Genomic DNA, 20,035 nt, shown 5'->3' on the forward strand with positions numbered 1-20,035 from the left:
AAATTGACTCATTTCCCAAAATCCTGAATCACCCATTTCCCAGGTAACCATGTATTAAAAATGCAGTGAGAATTTTTCTGAGAGGGTTAGTTTACATTGTTTTTATTTTTGTCATGGATAAAATACAATGTACATGTTCTACATTACAAATACACTACTATGCAGAGAGTGGAATTTATTGTAACAAAACAGTCAACATTCTAACAAGGAGAGGTAAGGAAAAATACACATACAAACATTTGATTCACCTAATGGCATCATATTATTTTCCAAGGGAATGACCTATTATGGAAAACTGCCAAAAAAAAAAAATCTGAAACAGGGTTTCTAAAAACTGATCTCTTACCTAACATTCAAACCTCTCATGATTCACTACAGTTGTTTTGAATATGACCAGATATAAGATCAAAGAGTGAGGCAACATGTCTGGTGTACAATTTCTTTCTTAGCAAGAAATACGTCATTCTGGTTTTTAAAACTGGCTGATTTCCAGATCTTGCCCACTGAAGGGAAACATTGTTAATGCAGCAACATCAAAGGCTGCGAGGCAAGTAGAAGTAGGCAATGCTACTACTAAGGAAGCTTTTAGAATAAAATGCTTCTAAGCCAGAATTTTTTTTCCTGGCAAATGCACTGAGGTAGTTTACAGTGTATATACACATTATAAAGACATTAGCAATATGAAAAGGAGTGGGATTGTTCCAATATGTTTCTAATAACTACTTCTTACATGCCTAGAGCTAGTGTGTTGATGTAGAAAATGATCTTTTTGCAGCCCATGGAGCATGTAAACACTTAAGGCATCTCTGGAGGTTGTTGAATAGGTTCTACTCCTAAATTTGTTCAGGCCCTTATTAATATTTCACTGCACAATTTTGCTACCTAACAAACCAACATGTAACAACTTTGAATGAAACTGCTGCTAATGGAAGCAGAAATCCAAAAGCCTAAGCCAACCTTTTCAAACTGGTAGGCCTAATGTCAAGACCACATGTTTGAACATTTTGGCTGTAATATTTATTTTCCTGTTAGCCAATGTGGCCAATGTAAAACTTGTAACATAAGTAACAACACCAACTTACAATAAATATGACTTAGGTAATTAGTTCCTTCTCTCCTTCATGTCAATAGGAATTTAAATTTTTAATTCAATGACAGCAAGTTTTTGGCCCTATATTACCAGTCTGTATACTGTTCGTAGAGTCTATTCCAACTGCTTATACTTATGTGCTATGCAAGGATTAAAGTGACAGACAGTTTTAATTAAAAAAGTAATCATTCCAGTATCAAAGGATGGATTTACTTAAATCAAATTTGTCTTTCCTCTGTCCCTATGCAAAGAGGGGAAGTGGCTAAGGTATTCCAAGCAGCCTTCCTTCATGTGTAATGTATAGCGGTATTTATTTTAGCAAGATTTCCAGTGGAATCTACATTTGAGAGTCCAAAACGTACAGAGTAAGTTACAGTCTGAATGCTTGGGGACAAGGTGGAGAAGTTAAATGTGTTTGAATATACTTCAGAAAATGTTATCTTGGGTTCTACATTTTAAATTATCAGATGTGCAGGATTTCTGTGAAATCATAGAAACCCTTTCAAAGGTAATAAATATAATATTACTTTGAATGGGAAGAGCAGTATATAAGTACAAAGGATTTTGCACATAAAATCCCTAGGAGCTGTTTATCCTTTTATAAGATATGTTTACAACTCCTGTTCAGCTCACAGGGGCTGCATGCACATATCTGAGTGCAGAATTTGACCTTAACTAATTCTTATGCTACCCCCCCTGAGAAGAGTATTATTAGCCCTATTTTATAGTTAAGACCATGGGGGCAGAGGGATTAAGTGACTTGACCACAGAAGGAACCAGTGTAAGAATCCGTACTAGAACATTTGAGCTATTAGTCTTGTTGCCAAACCACTGGCCTACATCTCTCATATACACGTGAATAAAGAGTTGTGAAAACAAGAAATATATTGTTTTTATTACAGCTGTGCTAGAACTAGCCTAGCTAGAATTGGGCAGAGATTCATATTATGCCCTGGAGCTGAAGAAAAGCAATTTTGCAAAATTTAGGTGAAGGTACCCAATGTTGTTGTTAAATTTTATCCTACCTGTAGCTTGAAGACAGGAAACCAAATTCTGCCCCCTATATGCTCAACTCAAAAAGTGAAATATTCCAGATGCCACAGGTTGGCTTCGCTTACTAAGTACCACCAATAAGGTGGCATGGGTGTAGTGGAGGGCATGATATAGAGTAATCTGAAACCTAGAGTAAGGTTTCAAAATATATAACAATAGTAATTACACAGATGTAGCAAACCATCACAAGCTACACGCTCTTTCATCAAGATAAAGTACTTCACATTTATTTGTGGGCCACAGTTCGTAACAGTTATCCATTGCTACCTCATGAATGAAGGATTATTTCTCTCCATATTTCTGTGCCAATTCACGAAGAAGAAAAAACACTGAAGTGGTGGTCATACCACAGATGAATTTATCATACAGTAAATATGCCAATGGCAGAAATATCCCTTGTTAAATTTGAAGGATCTATAACTTCCTGTTTTTGCAGCTTGAGAAATAAATTCTTGGTTGCTAGAGCATCACTACATCTCTTCTTAGCAAATGTGCAAGCATATGTCTATGCATGCAGTAGAGTACAGCCTGATTATGCCTAGCCAACTGGAGAGCTGTGAGCACTGCTACTGACTGGCTAAGAATTGGGCATATTCTAGTAAATACATTTGTTATACTGGCTCCACAACCCCATCCAGCCTGTTTGTTTGTCTTGACCTATTAAATCTCATCTTTTAAACTGTACGCAATTTGCAGCAGGGTCTGCTATTTATTACTTGTTTGTACAGTGCCTAGCATAGTGGGGGCCAACCTGCCTGTGGCCTTTAGGCACTACCAAAATAGCAATGTTAAATAATAATAAATCCTACTTGTCATCTGGAACAGCCTTCCACAGGGAGCAGTGGGGGGCAAAAGACACATCCGGCTTCAAGACTAAGCTTGATAAGTTTATGGAGGGGATGGTATAATGGGATAGCCTAATTTTGGCAATTAATTGATCTTTGATTATTAGCAGTAAATATGCCCAATGGCCTGTGATGGGATATTAGATGGGGTGGGATCTGAGTTACTACAGAGAATTCTTTCCTGGGTGTCTGGCTGGTGAGTCTTACCCACATGCTCAGGGTTTAGCTGATCGTCATATTTGGGGTCGGGAAGGAATTTTCCTCTAGAGCAGATTGGCAGAGGCCCTGGGGGATTTTTTTGCCTTCCTCTGCAGCGTGGGGCATGGGTCACTTGCTGGAGGATTCTCTGCACCTTGAAGTCTTTAAACTATGATTTGAGGACTTCAATAGCTCAGATATAGGTTAGGAGTTTATTACAGGAGTGGGTGGGTAAGATTCTGCGGCCTGTGTTGTGCAAGAGGTCAGACTAGACGATCATGATGGTCCCTTCTGACCTTAAAGTCTATGACTCTAACTCTTCTTCTTCTCCCTCTCTATGAAGAGGAAAAACCTAAAACGCCTGCCTCAGTACACAATTGTCAGACATGATCTTTCTTCTGAACACTGCTGACAAGACTAAAAACTACCTTACACATTAAACTAAAATAGACCAAGGAAAAACAATTAGTCTAAAAATTAGAAAATACTAGGTTTTGGAGAAAGGGTAATGTCTGTAAATGGCCCCTTTAAGACATTCAGCACACATATTAAGATAATTATCCAGAAAACATTTTAAACCCATGACTAGTCAGTGAAAACTGGAGGGGAAGACTAGTGTCTGTCTCAGAGCCCCATCACTTTTACATGTGTGTATACAGGAGGGAGGGAGGGAGAAGGATGTATTGTTTAATTTGCGAGGCAGTGGTGCTACAAATAGATTGGTACGTGGTCAACACTGGAGAAAGATGTATCAGAAGGCTGATAGTAGTAACATATACAGTACAACATACATAAACTGTACGTTTGTCTTTACACAGTAGTTCGTTCTCCTCAGTATCAGCTTCTAATGAGGAGTGAGTCAGCGGCACAAATATTGTAACAATGTACATTTTACGTTATAAACTGGTTTGCTTTTGAGAGAAGGGTTCAAGTTTATCACATAAACACATTTTGGCACTGCTGTCAGTCCAGCTTCCATAGTCCATGTTTAATAGATGTGTTTCCCTTCTTGCATACCACGGTGATTCATTTGCATTACCTTGTAGTCGGTAGCATTCACTACATTCTTGGATGTCATTGTGTTATCTGTTTATAAAAATGTGTTTTCTCAGCATCAAGTCAAGAAGTGAAAAAAAATACTCTATTCCACAGGTTGTGTCTAAGTACCTCTGTTCCTTCCTCCTTCATGTCTATTGAACAACTGGCACACATATAATCCATGTGAGAGTGTCACCATTGTATAATGTTCCATAAATTGGAGTAACAGCTCTCATATACCTATTCGGTATATGGAAAGGCTCAATGGTAAAGTACGTTGGGAGGAATATATATAAAATAAAAAATGCTTTGGTTTCATCTGTGGCCAGGTCTTCTTGAGCTGGAAGGCATCATTGCCATCTTTTTGGCTTTTTTCCAAATCACTGAGGTGTGATATCTTTGTAAGCTTCAACTTGATTTTGGTTTTATCACCCATTCTGCTTGAGGATTTGCACGGTAAACATCTAACATGTATGCATCTGGGTCCAAACAATGCAGTCCTGAAACAAAAATGAAGAGTAATTGTTCATACGTTGTTCTCGGTATGCTGATAAATCCAACAGACCTAGATTTTCAGAAGTGTGCTTGAGCAAGTTTCCAAACTGCACAGAAGCAAGTCAGGTTTTGTGTGTGCACATTCCAACTTGAATGTGCACGTAACAGGTGGCTTGGAGGGCTGGGTGGCCTAGGGGCTAGAGCACGTGGCTCTCAGCCCCATTGCTTGGTTGAAGAGACACAGTCTTTAAGGCCAGGGGAGTAGAGGAACCCAGGTCCACCCTCTCCACCAGGTCCCAGCCCATGGTCCTGTGTACATCAACTCCTGAATGGAGGCGGGGGGGGGGGGGGGGGCCCCCCGCAGGGGGGCAAAATCCACTGTCCTGGGCTACTTGCTATCAGTCTGTTCAGTTTGGGGTGTGGCCCTCCTAGTCCAGTTTGCTGGGCAGCTTCCTTTCTGTAGGTCCTCTTTTGGGTGGTGCCTTGCCACAGTCCCAGGCTTCCTTGGGTGGGGCATCTGCATGTTGGTGAGAGCAAGCCCCACAATGTCTCTGGGGATCACTCGCTCAGTTACCTCAGGTGCTGGAGGCTCCTAGGTCTCCTTTGCAGTCTCCCTTGGCTGGGGAGACAGTGCTTACTCCCTGCTGGCTGCCTTGGCTGGCAGGCCAGTGCTCTTTCCCCTCAGATTGGAAGGCAGCTAGTTTCTGCCTCTTCCTCAGTCAGCCCTGAACTGAGCTACACTCTTCTTTTCTCCCTCTCCAGGCCTGGCACTGGCTGCAGGTCTAATGGGGCGGGGCTAGCTGGGCCCAAAGGCTCTCTTTAACCTTTGCTGTGCTGGCGGGCAGTGTCTCTGCTTTATCATAATGCAGAAAAGGATGTTTCTGCAAATCTGCTCTACATTGTTTCTAATTAATGATCAATCTACTGTCACTTGCTGGTGCTCCTGGAAAATTCCTTGCACTCCATTAGTTATACACTCAATGCACCAGCATTGTGGCTTCACTATAAACAGTGACCATATTGTTGTCATGAACATAATTGTAGGTGTTCTTACTCTGCATGAATCTCTCAGCTTAGGATTGTAACCAATAACCTTCCTTCTTATCCCTATATGTATATATTGTTTCTTACTGGCATTGATCAAAAAGAAACTCTATGGTGCAGATATACTCCCATCTGGGCACGAACTGCCTAAGCAAAGATTTAAAACATAGACCAAAATAATCTTTAGTAAGAAGGGAGAAAGGAAAACAACGTAGTTGTATAATATTGAATTAAAAGCTTTGTTTCTTGGCCTTTTGGGTAAGATCACATTTAATTTCAATGCATTGTTACTATCATATTTATTCTAAAGGTTGCTCAGCACTATACAGAACATGGATATAGTTCTGCCCCAAGGAACTTACAATCTAAATAAACATAGGCACACAGGGAGTTGTTGAATTCCTCCCAGCCACTGCATTTCTATCTCAAGCTTTGGGGAGGGTCTCACTGAAAGGCATCAAGGGAGAAATGAGAGTTGAGAAAATATTTAAATGTGGGGGGGGAATTTGCTGGCAAGCAAGGAGAAGGGTGCTCTAACTATTGGGATTACATGGCAGAAGGCATGAAGAAGGTGTGAGAAAAGTAAGAAAAGGTCAGGTGAACTTGGCAGGAACACAGACATTGACTAGGGGTCCTGCAGCAATGTCTTTATCAGGTTGTTATAAGCTGAACTTGGTCACTGAACCTTCTCTGAAGCCCTTGAAGTCAACAGGAATCTTTCCATTGACAACTGGGCTTTGGATCAGACCCTATATCTTGCCCTTCATTCTGCAGATGGACTGCAGTATAGAAGATTCTACTCTGTAAAGATATCAAACAAATGGAGTTATTTCAAAAGAATTAAGAAATTTAGAATTGAATTTTAAGAATAATGTTTACCTATGTTTCCTCCAATTTCATATAAACGTTGGATCTGGACTTCCGTGTTCTTTGACGATGCATGGCTATCATGGAGAAGAAATTGAGTTTTAGTCTTTTATAGTATTACTGTGATTGCATACATTGTTTATGGTATAATGGTCATTTTCAAACAAGGAATTCTATAGATCTTGTTTCAGTAGTGACAAATTTATGTACTCAATGTAAGCATTTATACCTCATTCAGCACTATAGAATATTGTCTGCAGAATGGGAAGTATATTATAGTAGCAGAATTAACTATAGCCTATAACAGTGTTCTTAATCAGGGGTATGTGTACCCCTGGGGGTACAGAGTGGTCTTCTAGGGGGTACATCAAGTTTCAGCTCATCTAGATATTTGCCTAGTTTTACAACAGGTTACATAAAAAGCATTAGCGAAGTCAGTACAACTAAAATTTCATACAGAGAATCACTTCTTTATAGTGCTCTATATACTATACATTGAAATGTAAGTACAATATTTATATTCCAATTGATTTATTTCACAATTATATGGTAAAAATGAGAAAGTAAGCAATATTTCAGTAATAGTGGGCTGTGACACCTTTGTATTTTTATATTTGGTTTTGTAAGCAAGTAGTTTTTAAGTGAGGTGAAACTTGGGGTACGCAAGACAGATCAGACTCCTGAAAGGGGTACAGTAGTCTGGAAGGGTTGAGAGCCACTGGCCTATAAAAGGCCAGGTTCTGCACCAATTTTTACCTTGTTAAATTTCCACTAAACTCAATAGGATTATATGGGGATAGATTAGTATAGGAACTAGTTTATCTGTGACTGGTGGTATATAGTATGCCAGGCTGGTGGTATAGTTATTCTGTTATTAAAAGTGGTTTTAAAAAGACTCTGGAAAATAAAAATGTTGTTTGGAACAACAAATGCATTAAAACGCTGGCAGAACACAGAATATACTACTATTTTAGTTTATTTTTTTCTCCTGCATAAAGCCTTTTGGCCAATTCTGCCCTCAGATATATGTGCATAAGTGCCATTGAAGGCAATGGAATGCACACATCCAATTGATCTCTTATTTTGCATTCTATTTCTATGATTAGTTTTAGAAGTCTTAATATATCAACAGAGTAACAAGGACAATTGCCATATCACATGATTATGATGGAGAGGGTTGTTATCATCTTAGAACTGTAGTTGTAGAAGTTGTTATGCTAGCTATAACTAGTGAACCCGTATCATGAATACAACAAAGGATTACTGCAGGCAATTTACGCCAGATTTATTTTAAGAACAGAACTATGTAATAGCACCAAAGGACTTTGCTAAAGGACTTTCAGAATAGGGCTAGCAGACTTCCTCTTGCTCTACCTCTTATAAATACTAACATTGGTATTCATTTACACAAATAACAAAAGCATTAACGGTTGCATTCAGATTTAAGACAATCTTTCCAGCTTATAACTGGAGAAAGCCTAGAAAAATATATTTTTCAGCACAGGCATAACAGAAGCCACACTGATTCTGTATAGGTGCCAGTTATTAAGTAGAATTCGAAGAGCAGAAATCAATCATTAGAATTTTTTATGGACCAACATTACCATAATTACTGTTGCCAGTGTAAAAAAAAAAAAAGCATTCTAATAACATAATGGGGCCTCTCAAAAGGGACAGCCTATTCTTTAATGACTGTGAAGATATTACTCCGGAAAAATAAAATGTTCTGATGTCCTCCTGCTTTTACCCACCTGTTTTCACAGTGAAATCGAGCCAGGATGTCTCTGGCTTTTGTTTGACTGTTCAGTTGAATTGCCATAGAAACTTTTGAATGCAGTGGAGCATAAACTCTTATCACCCCCTCGGGTATGTGAGTCTGCAGACACAGGGGAAAAAATGACAGTTCTCTCATGTCAATATTCAACAGAGTAAGTTTAGTTATATATTGTCATAGCTCAGCTCAGGGGCAGTTCTTCAAGCACTTTCAAGTTTACTTTTAAAAATCAATGACATGGACTGCCTGAATCATTAGAGCAATAAATCTATGAGCTACAAATCATATATTTCATATAAACACATAGTTATAAATTTTATCTAACAAGGTAGTACATAAAGGTTATGCAGCTTAGCTGCTACACTGCAGCGTAAGCCCAGAGTTAGTAGAGTGTGTTAACCTTGGGCTTGATTGTGTACACTCATTTGTAACCCCAGGTTAGGAAATCTTGAAACCTGGTTCCCAGTCTGGGTCTCCAGCATTTACATCCATATCCCAGACTTCCTAGCGCCCTGCTACAACATGGCTGCTCTAGCTCTTTATTCGTGGTGCAGCATGGGAAAACACCAAACTTTACTGTCCAGAGGCCAAGAAAATTGACCCCATGGGACTGAGGGATCCTTTTGGTAGATTCCTAGAGCACAAGTTCAGTGGGACTGTGTCTACACTGCAAAAGCAATAGGGCTTGAACCCCGGGTTCCAGCTTGACTCAGGCTTGGACCCTTTATCCCCCCCGGGGTCCTGGCTCTGAGCCCTGGTTTAGTAAAATTTGTATGTAGATGGAATGGGGACTAATGACACCCAAAAAAATCAAACACCGTGCCATGTTTTATGTAAATACATATGGAATATACTACAATCCCTGATTTTTAATTGCAGTCAGAAATAAGTCCAGATGTTAACTGGGATCCCTTTAGCACGAACCAGTGGACAGGCAATTGTTTAAAAACTATATTATATACTTGAAAATATCCTTTCTAAAGAAGAAATTCCCCACAGGCAAGGACACTGAGTTCACTCTTTGCCCTCTCTACAACCTCAACAAGATCCCAGTTTATACACAGCAAAATAATAAAATCCCATATGGTTCCTCTTAATTGATATATGACCTTGTACAGAGTTCAGACCATCACTATAGAAGTTTACTCATTCTTCTATGGTTAATGGCAGGACAAATCAGTTAGTAAGGCTTGCTTCCCAATTCTAATCTAGTTAATACCACCCTGAGTAGAGAACAATAGCAGTCTCTCAGCCACTTTTATCGCTGCATCATTTAGAACATCTGAAAGATGGTGTTTACGTTAAATGCTTTGAAATTTAACTCACTTATTCAACCATTATTCACCCCCAATTTTCCTTTCCTATTCCAATTACTTGGGAATGCCTATTCCCCGACTTGTCAGGTACAAAGACTTTTGATTTGTCCTGCCATCTGCTGACCAGCCTGTATTTCAGAATGCTAAAGGAATCTGGATGCCTTATAATTTTTCTCTCCCAGAATAAACTGTTTTTGTCCTCTCACTTATAGTATGAACATAAGTCTAAAATGCAGTATCTTGTACCAACATTTAAAACAAATATGCCCCACACATATATGTATGTGTATATGCCATTCACAAAACACCTGTGTTAGTGCTCTCCAAACATCTGAGTGGATAAAGGCTAATCAATAACTCATACATAAGCACTTCCTCATCTCTCTTCCCCAATGTCTACTCTCTCTGCTTCCCATATTCTTTCAGCATATGGCTACACTACAAAAATACCCTCGTGGCAGCGAGTCTCAGACTTACCAGGCTGAATAGAGCAGATTCTTGAACCCTGGGCTACAGCCTGAGACTGAACATTTACACAAGTCTTTTTAACCCCATGATGTGAGTCCCGCAAACCCAAGTCAGTTGACCCACTCTGAGACTGGCTGCCATCAGTCTTCTTTTGCAGTGTGAACAGCGCCTTGATGTCCTTCCCTCAAACCCTAATCCCCTCTCTTGTTCTTCAAGTCTATGTCAGAGCTGTAGAGCCGTGGACCAGCTCCGCAATTCCTCCTCTGACAAAGGTCCATAGAGGAAAGCAGCTCCTCATTCTCCCATCTTCTAAATAGCAATGGAGGAGGCCCAAAGAATCCCTGGCCATGTAGTTTAGTACAGGAACAGCAACATGTTGCTGCCTGAAAAGAACCAGGTGAGCATGACTACTTTGCTCAATGGTTTGTCACCAAGCAGTGAAACCATAGCCAACCAGACAAATGCATGGTTACACAGCAGCCCAGCCCAGATCCAGGTAAAGCTGATTTATTCTAAAGCAGGGCCCACCACTTAATCTACTGTAATTCCATGAATTGGCTGACTCTCGTCAGAACACTCAGCATTCTGTTGCGAAGAGCAGCCCACGTTCTCTTTCAGAACGCATACTGTAAAACACCACTGGAGGAATTGGCCAAAAGGGGGTACTTTAGACCAATTCAGTTAATATCTTCAGAACAGAACTAATTCTAGTCAGAAAACAAGAATTCAATTTCATGAAAGATTCCGGGGTTTTGGAATTTGCTTTCATTTCATATCAGAACAAAAAAGAGACCTTTTGAGATTTTTCATGAAAAAACATGAGAGAGAGACCCAATAGTCCTATGACTAGGGCACTCACCTGGAATATAGGAGATGCAGTTCAAGTGCATGCCCTGCTCTTCTACATTTGTAGTGAGTGCTCTAACCACTAGGATATAGACCCAGTGTCTGTCTCTCCCACTCTTGCCTATTGAAGCTGTCCTTATTTGGAGCAGAGACTTGAACCTGGACCTCCCACATCTTAGATGAATGTCCTAACCACCAGGTTATTCTGTAGTGAGTTGGTTTCTCTCTCTTGTTTTGACCAGAAATTCCATCCTGGACCTGAGGCCTTCCAGAGAAAATGGCATTTTACAAGAAAAAACATTTTGTCAAATAATTCCCAACCAGTTCTACACAGAACCTCTGTTATTTGTCTTAGCAACATATCAAGCCCAGGGAGCACAAGTCCCAAAACAGCTTCTCGCACATGACAATCCAATTTGATTCAGGCTTGTCAGATTCGAAAGTTAAGTTTCCAAATCAAGGGTGTTTTTATTTTAAATGAAAACATTTTTCTGTAAATATAAAGCCTACTATTCTAACATCTTAACTCACATTGCTCCTCTCTGGTAAAACTTATTTGCCTCACAAACCCCCAAGGAACATATTATTATTGTTGTTATTATTTATCTGTATTATAGTAGGGCCTGGGAACCCCACAGTAAGTGTCCTGTTGTACTAGGCACTGTACAGAAAAGAGCAAAGACAGTCCCTGCCCCAGAGAACTCTCAGTCTCTGCCAGACAGGATGTAATAGGCAGATGGGGAAGGGGTGGGTGGAGGATGAGGTAGAAAATAAACAGTTTAATAGAAGGCCAAAAGTGAGAGCTTGCCACTTGCCTAATCCAATGCCAGAGGGGAGTGATTTGTTAGTTTCACAACAGAGGTAGATTTCAAGGAAGGATTTAAATTGGATGAGGTAGCAGCTTTATGAAATTTGACAGGAGATTTTTCCCATGCATGGGAGAAAGCACCAGGGGGATTGAAAAGACTAGTAGACATGATGGAACTCAAAGCTGTCATTTAAAAATATGTTATGTCTTAATGCACCTCTGATCTTTCAGGTCTCTCTCGTTCCATGGTCTTTCTCCTCAGCAATCTTCTCACACCCTTGTCAAACATCATCTGTCTCTTGGTGTTGTTCATTGTAGCCTCATTCATCTTTCTCACTTGAGAAATCAGGAAGGATGGGACCTAGAGAGAGGAAGCCAAGGCTGAGTGTATGCAAAAGGATGGGGAAAAAAACCTCCCCCCCTCTCCCCCCAAAAAGTGAATCCTGTTTATTCCCAGAAGAAGTACAGCATGGGCAAATTTCCCCAATATCACGCAGCCACCACTAGGGATGAAATGATAGTTCATTTTCCATGCCCATTCAATCTATGACCTCTCTGCTGAAGCTGTCAATAAGGATGCTTACCAATGCCAATTGTAATAGTATCTTTTAGATCTATCTTGGGGACTTGCATGTCCTCCATTACCATAGTTCCTGAGCATCTCAAATCTTTAATGCCATCCTCACAACAACCTGTGTGGAGCAGAAGGACTATTATCCTTGTTTTACAAATGGGGAACTGAGGCACACACAGACTAAATGTTTTCCCAAGGTCAGACAAGCAGTCTATGGCACAGCAGGGACTTCCTGGGTCCAACACTAATGCCTTAACCACTGGGCCATCCTTTGTCTCCTAGAAAAGGAAGTGAGACCGCCAGCACATTCACATAGGCCACCAAAAGCCATCAGATGGTAATGACTTCTGATCAATATTGACATGGACTGGATTTGAGTGAGTAGCCTTGAAATGAACAGCTCCATCCAGTCTTCAAAAAGGTTAATAAAAGAATGACAAGCCAATGAGTAAAGCTGACCTCTATTTTCACTTCCTCCCTTAAGTAATACAATAAAAGTGAAGTCTCACACTTGCTATGCAGAAGGAAAAGCACAATGTTACACTGCATGTATATGGATGTAAGTAAAAGAACTACCAAGTTTGAAGACATGAAACAACCACTTCTGAAAATGGTTTACAAACAGAATTTTGTACTGACTTAAAGCTAGCTGGTGCTTACATTAATCTAATCACAGTATATTAATGCTCTCCCTTTGAGCAAAATTCAAGCTTGCATAGCAGGCGAACACAAGGCTAATGGACCAAAGCATTGTACAGAGATTAATTTCACCATTGTCAGTTGTGTGTTCCAGGCAGAAATTGCTGCATGTTTCCTTGTCTCTGTGTGGCTGCTGCATTCAGCTCTGAAACCTAGAAAAACAAATATGGGAACCAAAGCACATATACTGTAGTCAGCATTACTCACTGTCCACAGGATGTCCTGGTACTTAATTAAAAGTCTCACTATGTGTGCCGAAGTGGCTGCTGCTTGCATCTCTTTTTGGTTTGCATGTTTGCCTTTGTAGATGAAGACGTTTGGTGCAACAATCATGGAAACATTCCATAAGTTCATTTTGTTTTTCCCTTCATTAGCAACTATCTTCTTCAGGAACTGCAGAAAGGCCTGGGGAAAGCAGCGCCACTCATACTCAGTACAACGCATCATGAACTACAACATGAATACAACATGTTCAAATCCACAGTGCACTTGGCTAGAAAGCTGCAATCTCTCCCCTTGGATGTGGTACTTAGGAAAGCTATCTATGCATTTGTGTCCTCCAGATTGGACTACTACAATGTGCTCTACCTGGGTCAGTCCCTGAATACCACTCAGCAATATCTCCTACATCAAGTATATATCATGAATAGATCTCATCCAAAAGTCATTAAAGTCTCATTAAAGTCAATTGGAGGCTTTCCATTGACTTCAATGGGCTGTGGATTAGGCCCTTACTTAGCAGTGCTTCCTGGAGAGAGCATATTGCATCTCTGCTCTATAAATTATGCTATCTACTATCTGATCTCCACATACAATTCAAGATGTTGATTTTGATCTATATGTCCTACATTGTTTGGGTCCTGATTACCTTAATGACCACCTCTATCCTTAAGTACCAACCCTACACTTCTGGGATGATAGAAGTAAAGAGTTCTCAGCAGTGGGCTTCAACTCTAGAAATCACTGCTGTATGTCAATGCCAGTATCAAGGGCAGTTTGTTGCCCTTTTGGGCGCAGTGCAAGAATCATCATTTTTTTCAGGCTTTCACTTGAATGAGTGCATTTGAGTAGGCTGAGGTTTTGTTGTTACTGGGGAGTTCTTTGGGGGATTCATTCTGCCAGTTTGTTATTTTAGAACGTTATTTAAACAACTGCCCGTTACGACAAACACATTTTTAGAAACTCAGAAATGACACCACAGAAATTGTGTTGAAGACATTTCTAAATTAAAACAATGCTTTGTTACAGGTGGGAAAGGATAGGAACATTCATTTTTTACCTTTAGTATTTCTAATTCTATTTCATTTAATAACTTACCATCAGTAATTATTAGCACTATGGGCCCATAGACTGCCCTGTGAAACATTGCTCATGGATATGGATTTTGGCCAAATACTATCTATTTCTTATATCAAAGTGCTTTGCAAAGGAGGTCAGTATCATGATCCCCATTTTGCTGACAAAGAAACAGAGGGACAGGGAGATGAAATGTCTTGTCTGAGGTCACCAGTAGGACAAGGACAGTTCCAAGAACGGAGCCCTACTCGGCTGGCCATGGAGTCCTACTAATATGTAGTATTGGGAACACATGTTTATAAACTATCATAAAAGAAATCCACACACTGAAATGTAGACAAAGATGTCAACATGAAATAAAACTGGAAATAAATGGATACATAACATGTAATTAGCGAACCGTCAAAGAGAACACTCTGCAAAAGCCCGTAGTTTGAACGTTATTGATCCAAACTATCTGGCAAATACCTGCCAATAATTAATACATTTAAAAAAAAAAACATGTTTGTGAATCCTTCACTATTAAGCAAGGGGCTACATCCATAACAGATATTATTCCTAATAAATATCACAACCAGCTGTATTCCATTAGATGTTCGCAGAGAACTGTAGAACTTTTCAGAGTGATGATAACAAACCAACATGAATATTTTTGCGGGGGAGGTGTCTGATAATTTGCTGTTACAAACAAACCCTGACTCTCATTTAAAAGTCAAAGAATACAGATGCAGGAATCATCAAACAAAGCACCTACCTTGGCTGTATCCCTGTTGGCATCAGGCAACAACATGATCAACAGATGCAAAGCTTGTAACTGTAACTTGACCTTGGAGACTTCTAAGAATATAATAATTAATATTTTAAAAGTCAGAATTAGCATTAGCTTTGTGCTAGAAAGAACTCTGAAATGCATGGCGAGGCTACTTTGCAACTACGCCAACAGTGTAACCAGGGCATAGAGCTCCTCTATCAAACCCCTCCCTTCTGTTGATTTAGGGAAATGCTGCTTGGGAATGGATGGCATATAGTTATCACAGGATCAGGGAGGTAGTAAGGTCACTTTTTCACCCACCCCCTTGAGTTATCCTGTAGCTGTGCATCTGGAACTTTATCTCTGCTTTCACCTTCAACTACTACAGGGCCATAAAGACAAAACTATAGGATTACATTTAAAGGGGAAAGGTTATACTGAGAAATGATGCAGAGACTTCTTTTGTAGATGGCAAGGTTCCTTGCTGCAATAAGTGCTGAGAATCCCAGATGCTGCTCTGATACATGGCATTCATTTCTTCTTCTAAATTAAACGTTGGCCTTTCACCAGAAATGTCCTAAGTTTAATGGCTATTTTTTTCCTTACATGTCGTGGACCTGTAATTATAGTGGACTAATCTGGGCAAATAGGAAGAAAGAAATGTAATGATACTAATGGACAGAACTTCGTTTTTATCTCCAATTCTGGTTTTACAGGGTGCAGGGATCTTTAGAAAAATCTCTCCTCTTTGGGGAGACATTCCCTGAATAACCTATTCTCTGGGTCACATCAGGCTTAAATCCTTCAGTGCTGGTTACTGGCCAATTCCTCTTTGATGTCACTGTGGGATTGCCTTATATATCAGATCACACTTCTATAATATAGTATTTCTCAGTTTCAAGATGATATGGCAAAATTTATTTTCAGGATAGTTTCAGACTAACTTTGTTAAGTGATTTACTGAACCTAGCTGTCCTTAGATTGTGGATTGATTGTTTAGCCTTCTTTTATTTTAATTTCACTCGTGCCTAGTCCCAAATCTGGCTCTCTATAAAAATGTATAGCATGAGTGTAGATTTCTAAGGGCCAACATGTCTTAAAGGCAGTAGCCTATTCTGGGGGCAGTATGTAACTCCTGGAAGCATATTCTGGGGGCAGTATGTAACTCCTGGGGAGGGATAGCTCAGTGGTTTGAGCATTGGCCTGCTAAACCCAGGGTTGTGAGTTCAATCCTTGAGGGGGGCCACTTAGGGATCTGGGGCAAAATCAGTACTTTGTCCTGCTAGTGAAGGCAGGGGGCTGGACTCGATGACCTTTCAAGGTCAGTTCTAGGAGATAGGATATCTCCTATTATTTATTATTATAATGACTCCTGGAGCTCCCTAACATGAAGAGTGGATGGGTGGGTAGGGGGAGAAAGAGGAAATATTGTTGCTGCTATGGTACTTATGGGGTGAAGAGTTTGGTCACCTCTAGTTAATCTCACCTCCTTCATACTCTCCCCCATGAGGTCCTAGCTCCATGCACTCAGGTGAGCCTCATGACCAGCCTGTGTGCAATTTGCAAGATGGAGTAAACTGCTAGACCTTCCCTCCTTCTTTGAACATACACAGACTGCTTGGTCACAATCTGACTTTATAAGAACATATGGTCTATTACCATTTTACCCAATAAAGGCACCATTCTACTCTTCTCATTCAGCCCTAACCCAAACAAGTCTCTACTGAAGTCAATAGGAATTGACTAAGTAAAATCTGCACTACTGCATCCTTATAACTGAAAATAGAAAAAGTGGCTCAGAATCAAAATGCACAGGAAAATTAGGACCCCAAACTTAGCTACCTGCAGCCTTCCACAAGCAAGCACATTTCTTACGCAAAGATCCTGATAAAAATAATCTTTCATGAAAGAAAACAAAATCTAAGAAAATACTAACTATAGTGTGGTGATTAGATTTTACACCGGAGAGAATTTTTATTTACTAAATGTATAGTTCACGTGAATTAAATAGGGTAAAATCTATGTACGAAAGCCAGTTTTCAACCACTATGTGCTTGCAATGTTTACAACATTCTGCTTTAAATAGCTATTTAACTAGTACATCTATATGTTTAGTCAAATATGCCAAGTACCATTTGAAAAGAAAACTTACAGGAAATCAAAATGGTTATGACATACGGGCAATCTCTTTTCTCTTCTTTAGCTCGTTTGTATTTTTCATATGTATCCATTTACACTAATTTCTTTCTACTTACTTTCCACTAGTGTGATGAAGGCAGGCAGATATTCTACAGTGAAAAGGGGGCTTGGGAGTTCCCTTATAAACATCTTCAGCAGTCCTGCTGCATCATTGTTTCGTACTTGGTTCCAGTCAAATGTGTCTTCATGAAATTTTATTTCAATTTCTTGATGGAGATTCTGCAAGACAAAAGAAAGTGACTGATTTTAATTACAGCTTCTGATTGGTGAGCTTTATTTCATCTCACAAATGCCAGGAACAACAAAGAAAGCTTTGTGAAGTATACAATTTTAAATTGAACAGTTATTTGAACAAACATTTCTACACCATTTTTGTCTTCTTTATTTAAAACATACTTAAGAGGTTTTAACCCTTACACACAAGGGACTAGGATATTCCTTCTCAAAGTCATTTAATCTGCATGTGTTTTGTATATGCCAGTAGTTCCCATTAGAGAGACCAGGTGGGTGAGGTAATATCTTTTATTGGACCAACTTCTGTTGGTGATGGAGACAAGCTTATTGGCTCTCTCATGTGTGGTTACAATTAGGCTGCTTTTTGGCAGACAGAAATCCTTGCTTTTCTTCTCTAGTCTTATTTTTTAGATAAGTGCCAACTTGTTTGATCAATTTTAAGGACCTATATGGTACCAATTCAGTACTCTGGCACAACTCTGGCCAAAACCTGCAGGCAGGTAAAATAGTTATTGTATTATCCTGGCTTCCCACTTAAACCAATTGTTTTCTGGCATCTGTGCTTCAGAACTAGGGTCCAATCAGCTTTGAAGTCTAAGTAGTTAAAAATCCCGTATGTGTGTGTGTGGATGGTGAATATAAAGAGACTCAGTAGGGTACCAAGTAAGAACAGAATTTGGCCCAAACTCTGCATTAAGGTTTGGAAAGTCCAACCTCCCCGCAAAAAACAAACAAACAAAAAAACCTCATCTGATGTGTTAATAAGATACAGGGATTGGGACGTTAACACCTTACATTGATATTCTCCATTGATAGCCTGAATATGAAAAAGTTCTAAGTGAAGAGGAACATTTCACTGTCTGACAGTGCTGAAGACAGCAACACAAAGAACGGCTAAATTGCCGCCTCTTACGAGAACAAAAATTGCCAATATAAATTAAGAAAAAAAGCCTGTGTGTTATATGAGGGCCAGTACTAGCCTACACAAAAGATACTAATTTAATTTTCATTTAAACAGATTGTTGCTTTACTCAAAAGCTAGAAAGGAAAGCTTCTTAAAATGATATTCCAAAGAAGGCCTTACAAATGGCAGTCTGGTTTGTACCTTTATCTCCTGAAAATGGCCTTATCTGGCTGTAAGAGTTTCACTATTTGTTTTCTCATTCATAATCATCACATTTAAAATTAAGTAGCTTTTCTAATCACTCCTAGCTGCTTTTGCCTTACAGACACAAAGAGTGTCGTTGATTTCAACAGGACTGTTTATTTGAGCAGGATTTGGCTCTATATTTCATGTGCTGGTTTTTAATCATGTTTTCATCAAACCTGCATTAGCAAGAGGCAAGAAAATATTCAGAAAGAAGAGTTGTTAAAAATAGTGTGCTTAACATGCCTCACATCAATGGAAGGAAATTACATATCAAATATCGTTACATATAATGAAGTGAAACTGTTGGCACAAAAGGAAATATAAAGTCATTCAGGATTTGGTGTATAGTGTTACAATACCATTCTTACTGGCACACTGTTTTTGCTGCATTCTCTGCTATCTCAGCCTCCTTTACAGTCACATCCCTTGCACCTAATCCAGGATTAAATACCCTGACTGAGAAGTTTAGAGCAAGGCCCATCACTTCACTATAACCACAAGGGAAGAGAAAAAGCTTTCAAGATTTTGCTGCTTAGTATCTCAAGAATGGAAGGAAAGTCCCAGAAACAGAGAGAACTGAGAAGACAGACATCGACTTTCTACAGATATACTTCATGTGTGTGTAATTAGTTTTTAGAAATATATTCTTGTAACAGTCTTTTTTGTTTGTTTTTTCATTTTGTTTCTGAGCTTACAAGAGAGCAGCTTAACATACATTTTGGTTCAGTACATACCACACATCTTAGAGGCAGAGGAAAACTTGTATTTATTTCTTCTTTTTTTGTTATTTAAAAAAGTAACTTTTAAGCACATCCATATGCCTTTCATTTTTTAAAACAAGAACTAATGTTGAGTTGGAATGCCCTCAAATCTTCATGTCATAATAATATACGATGGCTTTGAAGGATGAAATCTGGAACTGCTTAGGAAAAGCTTTCCCTCTGTCCCTCACAGGTTGACTTGTTCGACACACTTAAATGAATAAAAACTCAAATAAAACACATAACATCGTTCATGTGGATGTTTGACTTACCACCCGGTATAGGAAAGTCGGACACATAGCACAAAGTGATTCTCTGGGTACAGGTCAGAATAGCAGAACAAGACACAGTGTAGTATGTGCACAGACTACAAAAGCTAATTAACAAAAGATACAAAGCAGCCCTGTCACATAATGTAGCATTTCTATGGGGTTTATGTACAGAAAAAGCGAAAGAATAAAAAAATATGTATAGTGATGGAAATTGAAATCAGGAAGCTGTAGAGCAGGGGTCGGCAACGTTCGGCACG

At 39.4% G+C, this 20,035-nt stretch overlaps 1 protein-coding gene across 2 annotated transcripts in view; it reads right to left on the reverse strand.

Annotated features, from left to right (window-relative positions):
* Nucleotides 1-3,434: 3,434 nt before the first annotated feature.
* The window catches only part of ARHGAP28 (Rho GTPase activating protein 28), a 90,090-nt gene continuing 73,489 nt past the window's right edge, over nt 3,435-20,035 (reverse strand). For both annotated transcript variants that reach the window (XM_026661222.1, XM_026661217.1), the window contains 7 exons: nt 17,418-17,580; nt 15,166-15,248; nt 13,323-13,520; nt 12,060-12,203; nt 8,382-8,506; nt 6,643-6,707; nt 3,435-4,724 (listed from right to left, as the gene is read on the reverse strand). In XM_026661222.1, the coding sequence (XP_026517007.1) occupies nt 4,633-4,724; nt 6,643-6,707; nt 8,382-8,506; nt 12,060-12,203; nt 13,323-13,520; nt 15,166-15,248; nt 17,418-17,580 (870 nt within the window). In that variant the 3' untranslated portion in view covers nt 3,435-4,632. The remainder of the gene's footprint in view (nt 4,725-6,642; nt 6,708-8,381; nt 8,507-12,059; nt 12,204-13,322; nt 13,521-15,165; nt 15,249-17,417; nt 17,581-20,035) is intronic.

The sequence above is a fragment of the Terrapene carolina genome, unplaced genomic scaffold (genome assembly GCF_002925995.2).
Source record: "Terrapene carolina triunguis isolate 2854851 unplaced genomic scaffold, T_m_triunguis-2.0 Scaffold58, whole genome shotgun sequence".
NCBI lineage: Eukaryota > Metazoa > Chordata > Testudines > Emydidae > Terrapene > Terrapene triunguis.